General features: G+C 42.2%; 1 protein-coding gene across 1 annotated transcript; it reads left to right on the top strand.

Moving 5' to 3' along the window:
• The first annotated feature begins 4171 nt into the window (after nucleotides 1-4171).
• Nucleotides 4172-4659, top strand: LOC103216022 (small ribosomal subunit protein uS8). Its single transcript, XM_007963101.3, has one exon. The coding sequence runs from the start codon at nucleotides 4212-4214 to the stop codon at nucleotides 4602-4604; it is 393 nt and encodes a 130-aa protein (XP_007961292.3). The 5' UTR covers nucleotides 4172-4211; the 3' UTR covers nucleotides 4605-4659.
• The last annotated feature ends 4479 nt before the right edge of the window (nucleotides 4660-9138 follow it).

Genomic DNA, 9138 nt, shown 5'->3' with positions numbered 1-9138 from the left:
AACGCACTTTTGGCCTTCATGTAATTATTTTTCCACTTTTAAGAGCCTATTCTTTAAAGAAACTAAGGTGTGTCTAGACTCAAAATGTCCACCGTTTTCTCTCCTCTATTGAGTTTGTCTTATTCTTTTTTTTTTTTTTGAGATGGAGTCTCGCTCTGTCGCCCAGGCTGGAGTGCAGTGGTGCGATCTCAGCTCACTGCAAGGTCCGCCTCCCGGGTTTACCCCATTCTCCTGCCTCAGCCTCCCGAGTAGCTGGGACTACAGGCGCCCGCCACCTCCCCCAGCTAGTTTTTTTGTATTTTTTTAGTAGAGACGGGGTTTCACCAGGTTAGCCAGGATGGTCTCGATCTCCTGACCTCGTGATCCGCCCATCTCGGCCTCCCAAAGTGCTAGGATTACAGGCTTGAGCCACCGCGCCCAGCCTGGGTCTGTCTTATTCTTTAGGCAGTTCTCAACTGTAGCTGCGTATTAAAATCACCTACACTGCTCCTTTTTTTTTTTTTTTTTGAGACGGAGTCTCACTCTGTCGCCCCGGTTGGAGTGTAATGGCACAATCTCGGCTCACTGTAACCTCCACCTCCTAGGTTCAAGCAATTCTCCTGCCTCAGCCTCCTGAGTAGTTGGGATTACAGGCGTGCACCACCACTCCCATCTAATTTTTTGTATTTTTAGTAGAGACAAGGTTTCACCATCTTGGTCAGGCTGGTCTTGAACTCCTAACCTCTGCCCACCTTGGCTTTCCAAAGTGCTGGGATTACAGGCATAAGTCACCATGCCCGGCCTACACTGCTCTTTTTAAAGGATATCAATGTCTAATCCCCACCCTTCAACCCTGTCCCAGTAGTTTAATTATTTATTTATTTGTTTGTTTGTTTTGAGACAGAGTATGGCTCTGTTGCCCAGATTGGAGTGCGGTGGCGGGATCTTGGCTTACTGCAGCCTCTGCCTCCCAGGTTCAAGTGATTCTCCTGTCTCAGTCCCCAGAGTAGCTGAGATTACAGGGATGTACCACCACGTCCAGCTAATTTTTTGCATTTTTAGTAGAGTCAGGGTTTCTCCATGTTGGCCAGGCTGGTCTCGAACTCCTGACCTCAGGTGATCCACCCACCTCCCCTTCCCAAAGTGTTGGGATTACAGGTGTGAGCCACAGCACCCAGCCACACCCCCATTCCAGTAGTTTTCAAAAGATGATTCTTACATGTAGCTGAAGTTGAGAGTCACTATGGTAGGGAATTACAATTGCTATGTTCTTAACAGGTTTTTTTTGTTTGTTTGTTTGTTTGTTTGTTTTTTTGAGATGGTGTCTTGCTCTGTCGCCAGGGTGTAGTGCAATGGCACGATCTCAGCTCACTGCAACCTCCACCTCCCTGGTTCAAGCAATTCCCCTGCCTCAGCCTCCCAAGTAGCTGGGATTACAGGCACATGCCACCATGCTCAGCTAATTACTTGTATTTTAGTAGAGACAGGGTTTCACCATGTTGGCCAAGGTGGTCTCAATCTCCTGACCTCGTGATCTACCTGCCTCGGCCTCCCAAAGTGCTGGGATTACAGGCATGTGCCACTGTGCCCAGCCATTCTTAACACTTTTTTTTTTTTTAAAAGCATAAAAATATGTTAGCTAAAACTTGCTTTCGATTCTCCTTCCAAAGCTTTTTGAACTCAGTGTTAGGTGTTCGCTATGCCAAGAATAAACACTAACAAGAAACAAGATGAATATCTTGTTTTGATCCATGTACCTTAACCTACTGGCCTGTAAAAAGAATTTTGTTCTTTGCTGAGTCAACTGTAAAATAATTTCTGCTTGAAATTAAATATGCAACCCAAGATTGGTTTGCCCAGTGTCACTGTAAGGGCAGGTTAAGTAACAAAGTTTAAAAGTCAAGAATGCTGCAGAACACCTTGGGGTGTGTCTAGATAATGCAATTTTCCATTAATATCAAGGCACAAAAGCCAGTACTCCTCTCACTTGCCTGTAAATCTCATGACTTAGCTTAGTTTCTTTTAAGAATAGAATCTTATTATGGTATTCACAGACAAGTGAAAAAATAATTACATGAAAGTCAAAGTGCATTTTCTTTCATCTCAACTACTGCAATAAAATTTCCAGCCAGAGGACAATTCAGGACTCATTTTTCAGAGTTGTTGCTGATGTCTGAACATGTATGATCCATGAGAGTAGGGATATTTTACTTGTTTGCTTTTTGCTTACTTCCCATCCCAGTAGCATATACGCTACTGGGCACATAGTAGATACTTGATGAATATTTATTGAATGAATAAGTATTGTGGTTTTGATATTGAATGGTGCCTTCCACTTCTCAAACACTGAAAAACCCAGTGTGAAATTCCTTTAAAAAAATTTTTTTTTGTTTTTTTTTGTGTGTTTTGAGATGGAGTCTGGCTCTGTTGCCCAGGCTGGAGTGCAGTGGCCAGATCTCAGCTCACTGCAAGCTCCGCCTCCCGGGTTTACGCCATTCTCCTGCCTCAGTCCTTCCGAGGACTACAGGCGCCGGTCACCTCGCCCGGCTAGTTTTTTGTATTTTTTTAGTAGAGACGGGGTTTCACCGTGTTAGCCAGGATGGTCTTGATCTCTTGACCTCGTGATCTGCCCGTCTCGGCCTCCCAAAGTGCTGGGATTACAGGCTTGAGCCACTGCGCCCGGCCTCCTTTTAAAATTTATTATTAATATGAGAGTCTGGAATAAATATTGTAATATGTATCTATTCTTTCAGTCTTTTCAGCAACCCTTCCTCTTTCCTTCAGGATGATAAAACTAGTCTGTCCTACTGGGAAGGAACTCAGCGTGGACTCACTCCCTCTCCTCCCTGGCTATAGGAGATACCTTGTGACCAAGACTTGTCCCATCAGAAAATTACATTCCCTAGCTACCCCTGCTCACTTCCCACCACATTGTTGGTTCCTGATGCAAGTCAAGATAGTCTGCACTGTGACTTTTCTGCTAGAGCTAATAAAGAAAATCATCTCTATCTGCTGCAGTTAATTGTGGGTATACTTTTGGAGTCTGGAGCTGGGGGCAGCCATCTTTCCCACCTTGGGGTTAGAACCTGTATGTAGTAGCAAGTCAATCAGAAGCAAGAAGAATTGAAAGGTAGAGAGGGAAGGAGGGAGAGAAAGAGACAGGGACACTGTTTTCTCATCACCAAACAACTCATATTTATTTTTTAAAAATAGGAATATACTTTTTGTTTTTTGTTTTGTCTATGAAAATAAAAAATGCTAATTGTTAAAATATCAAAATTTTTAAAAATGAAGAAAATTAGTTATTTTGAGTTCAACACCAAGACACTGTCTTTCTTTTCTTATTTTATTTTATATATTTTTTTATTATTATGCTTTTGAGACAAAGTCTCGCTCTATCACCCAGGCTGGAGTGCAGTGGCACAATCTCGGCTCACCGCAACTTCCACCTCCCCGGTTCAAGCCATTCTCCTGCCTCAGCCACCCAAATAGCTGGGATTACAGGCACCCAACACCACGCCCAGCTAAGTTTTGTATTTTAAATAGAGATGGGGTTTCACCATGTTGGCCAGGCTGGTCTTGAGCTCCTGACCTTGTGATCCACCTACCTCGGCCTCCCAGAGTGCTGGGATTACAGACGTGAGCCACTGCACCTAGCTTTTTTTTTTCTTATGTTAAACAAAAAATGTTTTTATAACTTCCTTTTATCAGTTTATGTATCATAAATATCTTTTCACATCAGTGAAGATAGATTTATGTCTTTTTTTTTTTCTTCTGTGACGGAATCTTGTTCTGTCACCCAGGTTGGAGTGCAGTGGCACAATCTCAGCTTACTGCAACCTCCGCCTCCTGGGTTCAAGAGATTCTCTGGTCTCAGCCTCCCGAGTAGCTGAGATTACAGGCAGGTGCCACCATGCCCAGCTAATTTTTGTATTTTTTGTAGAGACGGGGTTTCACCATATTGGCCAGGCTGGTCTCAAACTCCTGACTTCAGGTGATACACCCGCCTCAGCCTCCCAAATCCCATGCCTGGGATTACAGGCATGAGCCACTGCACCCACCCTATGTCATTATTTTTAAAAATGATATAGTATTCTAGAAAAAATATAAAACAAAAACTATATAGTATTCCATTGGATATATTTACTATAGTTTACTTAACCATCCCTGTTGTTGCAGATGGCTCTTAAAAACTCTTGACTGCCTTTCCGCCATCTTTCCGCGCCGCCACAATGGTGCGCATGAATGTCCTGGCTGATGCTCTCAAGAGCATCAACAATGCCGAAAAGAGAGGCAAACGCCAGGTGCTTATTAGGCCGTGCTCCAAAGTCATCGTCCGGTTTCTCACTGTGATGATGAAGCATGGTTACATTGGCGAATTTGAAATCATTGATGATCACAGAGCTGGGAAAATTGTTGTGAACCTTACAGGCAGGCTAAACAAGTGTGGAGTGATCAGCCCCAGATTTGATGTGCAACTCAAAGATCTAGAAAAATGGCAGAATAACCTGCTTCCATCCCGCCAGTTTGGTTTCATTGTACTGACAACCTCAGCTGGCATCATGGACCATGAAGAAGCAAGACGAAAACACACAGGAGGGAAAATCCTGGGATTCTTTTTCTAGGGATGTAATACATACATTTACAAATAAAATGCCTCATGAAAAAAAAAAAAAAAAACAACTCTTGACTGTTTTCTGAAAAACAATACATCTTTCCCCTGAGAATCCCCTGATTCTAAATTTCCTTGCATAATTCAAATATTTGAAGGTTATTGGTTGGGTAGGGGAGGAGGAGGAAGACTTTTGTGAGCTGGTGAAAACAGAAAATAGTACGTTTGTAACTATGAGGACTTTCTTACTAAATAATAAGTGTATTAATCTCATAGAGATGAAAAGTAGACATCGTGATTGGTAAATTTCTTGGTTATTTTTTCAGATTTTTTTTTTTTTTTTTTTGAGACCGAGTCTCACTCTGTCACCCAGGCTAGAGTACAGCAGCACAATCTCGGCTCACTGCAACCTCTGCCTCCCAGGTTTAAGCGATTCATCTGCCTCTGCCTCCTGAGTAGCTGGGACTACAGGTGTGTGCCACAATGCCTGGCTAATTTTTTGTATTTTTCGTAGAGATAGGGTTTCACCATGTTGGCCAGGCTGGTCTCGAACTCCTAACCTTGTGATCCACCCGCCTTGGCCTCCTAAAGTAGATTTATTTTAAAAAGTGTTTATATATATGCCTGTGGCACAATATTTTGATGCTGACTATACTACTCTCTGAATGACTAGTAAATCTCTAATTAGGAGGGTGTGGTTAATCAGTCATAAGAGTAAACCCAGTTCCACTGGAGGTATTATTTATGCTTTATTAAAATAACAAAGCAAGGTTCAGCAACAGGAAATGAAGCAATAACAGACATCTAGAAAATGTATAAATTGCTGGGTGTGGTGGCTCATGCCTTTAATCCCAGCACTTTGTGAGGCCGAGGAGGGCAGATCATTTGAGATGAGGAGTTTAGACCAGCCTGGCCAACACGGTGAAACCCTATCTGTACTAAAAATACAGAGATTAGCTGGGCATGGTGGTGGGCACCTGAAATTCCAGCTACTCAGGAGGTTGAGGCATGAGAATAGCTTGAACCTGGGAGGTGGAGGTTATAGTGAGCCCAGACCACACCACTGCATTCCAGCCTGGGTGACACAGTGAGACCCTGTCTCAAAAAAAAAAAAAGAAAAGAAAAAAGGAAATGTATATTTAGTTTAAAGAAACATAATCAAAAGCAGAAGATAGACATTTTATCTGTAAGAGGGCAGTTGTCCATTTTCTGTTGCTTATAAGAGAATACCTGAAATTGGGTATTTTATAAAGTAAAGGAATTTACTTCTTGTAGTTATAGAGGCTGAGAAGTCCAAAGTCAAGGGGTTACATCTGGTGAGAGCCTTCCTGCTGGTGGGGACTCTCTAACAGAGTCCATAGGCAGTGCAAGCATAAATTGGCAAGGGGTTGAGAATGCTAGCTCAGGTTTCCCCTCCTCTTCTTTAAAGCTACCAGTTGTATCCCCTGAGAACCCATTATCCATTAACTCATTAGTTTATCAATATATGAATGTATTAATCCATTAATGAAGGCAGAATTTTATGGCCCACTCACCTCTTAAAGGCTCCACCTCTTAATATTGCCACATTGAAGATTATATTCCTTTTTTTTTTTTTTTTTTTTGAGACAGAGTTTCTCTCTTGTCGCCCAGGCTGGAGTACAATGGTGCGATCCCGGCTCACTGCAAACTCTGCCTCCTGGGTTCAAGTGATTCTCCTGCCTCAGCCTCCCGAGTAGCTGGGATTACAGGCACCCGCCACCACGCCCAGCTAATTTTTTGTATTTTTAGTAGAGACAGGGGTTTCACCATGTTGGTCAGGCTGGTCTCGAACTCCGGTGATCTACCCGCCTTGACCTCCTAAAGTTCTGGGATTACAGGAATGAGCCACCACACCTGGCCCAAAGGTTAAATTTCAATAGGATTTTTAAAGGGGAAAAATATTCAAACTATAGTACAGGTTATAAGCAAGATGGTAAAATAAAATCATATCTTGAAAGACTTTATAAATTACAAACAAGAACATATAAATGAATAACTTTTGGATACTCTTGACATTCTTTTCCAACGTGGTAGGCTTCTTTTGAAATGGAAGCCAATTGCCTGGCATGGTGGCTCATGCCTGTAATCCAAAAAAAAGAAATGGGAGCCAATTATAATAGAAACCATTACATTACTATAATGAAATATCTGACAGAATCATTTTCAAAAAGAGATGTAGGGAGCATGAAGCTGCTCTCTGTGAGTTGCCACTCACCCTTTATGCTTCCCATTTACAAGCAACAGCTCTCTTTTTATTGTCCTGTTTCCTGGTTAGTTTTGGAGAGCTAACACTTTGTCCCATAATAAGGAAACTTGTTAGGAGTAAAGACATTGTTAGGAACAACTGTAGATGAGACTCTAAATCATTGCCGTAGAATTACAGGAAAATACTTCAAATTGAACATTTCTGCTGACCTTTTATCTGAGTTATTAAAGAGAAAATGGCAATGAGGCCCTGTAGAGCCCCATCTAAAAGTGTGAAAGCTTAGTAATTTTTTTCCTTTTTTTTTTTTGAGATGGAATTTTATTGTATCACCCAGGCTGGAGTCCAATGGCACAGTCTCAGGTCACTACAATGTCTGCCTCCCAGGTTCAAGCTATTCTCCTGCCTCAGCCTCTGGAGTAGCTGGGATTACAGGCACCCGCCACCACAACCAGTTAATTTTTGTATTTTTAGTAGAGATGAGGTTTCACCATGTTGGCCATGGCTGGTCTCGAACTCCCGACCTCAGGTGATCCACCCACTTCAGCCTCCCAAAGTGCTGGGATTACAGGTGTGAGCCACCAAGCCTGGCCAAAAATTTAGTAATTTGTTCCATGACAATGGAATTTAATTTCCTCCTTCTCCTCCTCCTACTCCTCCTCTTTCTTTCTTTATCTCTCCTTCTTCTTAGTTGTCTCTTCTTCCTCTTCTCCTCCTCCTTCTTCTTCTCCTTCCTCTCACTTTTTTGAAATAGGGTCTTGCTCTGACACCTAGACTGGAGTGCAGTAGCATGATCATAGCTCTCTGTAACCTCAAACTTCTGGGCTCAAATGATCGTCTCACCTCAGCCTCCTGAGTAACTAGGACTATAAGTGTACACCACCATATCCAGCTAATTTTTTTGTTGTTAGAGATGGGATCTGGCTGTGTTACCTGGGTTGGTCTCAAATTCCTGACCTCCAGCAATCTTCACCTTGGCCTCCCAAAGCACTGGGATGACAGGTGTGAGCCACTGTGCCTGGTCTATTTTCACTTTTTTAAGTTTAAGAAATATTTGCCATAGACTATAGAAGCTCTCAATTTCTATATGTTCTCTAAGAATTTGATCGTTTTTGAAGAAAAAATAAATTTGAGAAAGAAAAGCTTTTTTATTTTTTATTTTTTTATTTTTTAAACCTTTAAGAGGCTCTAGGCCTGATACAGTAGCTCACGCCTGTAATCCCAGCACTTTTGGAGGCCGAAGTGGGCAGATCATCTGAGGTCAGGAGTTCAAAACCAGCCTGGCCAACATGGTGAAATTCCATCTCTACAAAAACACAAAAATTAGCCAGGTATCATGGCTGGTGCCTATAATCCCAGCTACTCAGGAGGCTGAGGTGGGAGAATAGCTTGAACCTGGGAAGCAGAAGTTGCAGTGGGCCAAGATTGTGCCACTGCACTCCAGCCTAGTCGACAGAGCAAGACTCCATCTCAAAAAAAAAAAAGAAAAGAAAAGAAAAGAAAAAAGATCAGGCGCAGTGACTCACGCCTGTAATCCTAGCAGTCTGGGAGGCCGAGGTGGGTGGATCACCTGAGGTCAGGAGTTTGAGACCAGCCTGGCCAACATGGGGAAGCCCCGTCTCTACTAAAAATACAAAAAATTAGCAAGGCATAGTGGCATGCCTGTAATCCCAGCTACTTGGGAGACTGAGGCAGGAGAATCACTTGAACCCGAAAGGCGGAGGTTGCAGTGAGCCAAGATCGTGCCATTGCACTCCAGCCTGGGCAACAAGAGCAAAACTCCGTTTCAAAAAAAAAAAAAAAAGAATTCAATAGCATAAATCAATCAACTTTATATACTTCTTTTCTTATTGTTAACCTAGTTGTTAATTGTTAATATAATTAGTAGTATTGGAGAAATAACTATTGTTCTATCGAAGAACAAAGGACCATTGTTACTATCAAAATCTTTGTACTATCTATAATGATTCTAAAACTTGATCTGGGAGAATAAGAATATAAATAATAGAGGAGAAAAAGCTTTCTAATTATGAAAAAGAACTAAACCAATTGAATATGATAATATACCAAAACTATTACGTTAAAACACAGAAATACAAGTTTAGGCCAGCTCACGCCTGTAATTCCAGCATTTTGGGAAACCAAGGCAGGCAGATCAGGAGTTCAAGACCAGCCTGACCAATATGGTGAAACCTCGTCTTTACTAAAAATACAAAAATTAGCCAGGCATGGTGATGGGCTCCTGTAGTCCCAGCTAGTCGGGAGACTGAGATGGGAGAATTACTTGAACCCGGGAGGCAGAGGTTGCAGTGAGCCAAGATCA

The sequence above is a fragment of the Chlorocebus sabaeus genome, chromosome 9, assembly GCF_047675955.1.
Source record: "Chlorocebus sabaeus isolate Y175 chromosome 9, mChlSab1.0.hap1, whole genome shotgun sequence".
NCBI lineage: Eukaryota > Metazoa > Chordata > Mammalia > Primates > Cercopithecidae > Chlorocebus > Chlorocebus sabaeus.
The sequence above is the reverse complement of the archived record's forward strand: the minus strand, read 5'-3'. Positions and strand labels throughout refer to the sequence as shown.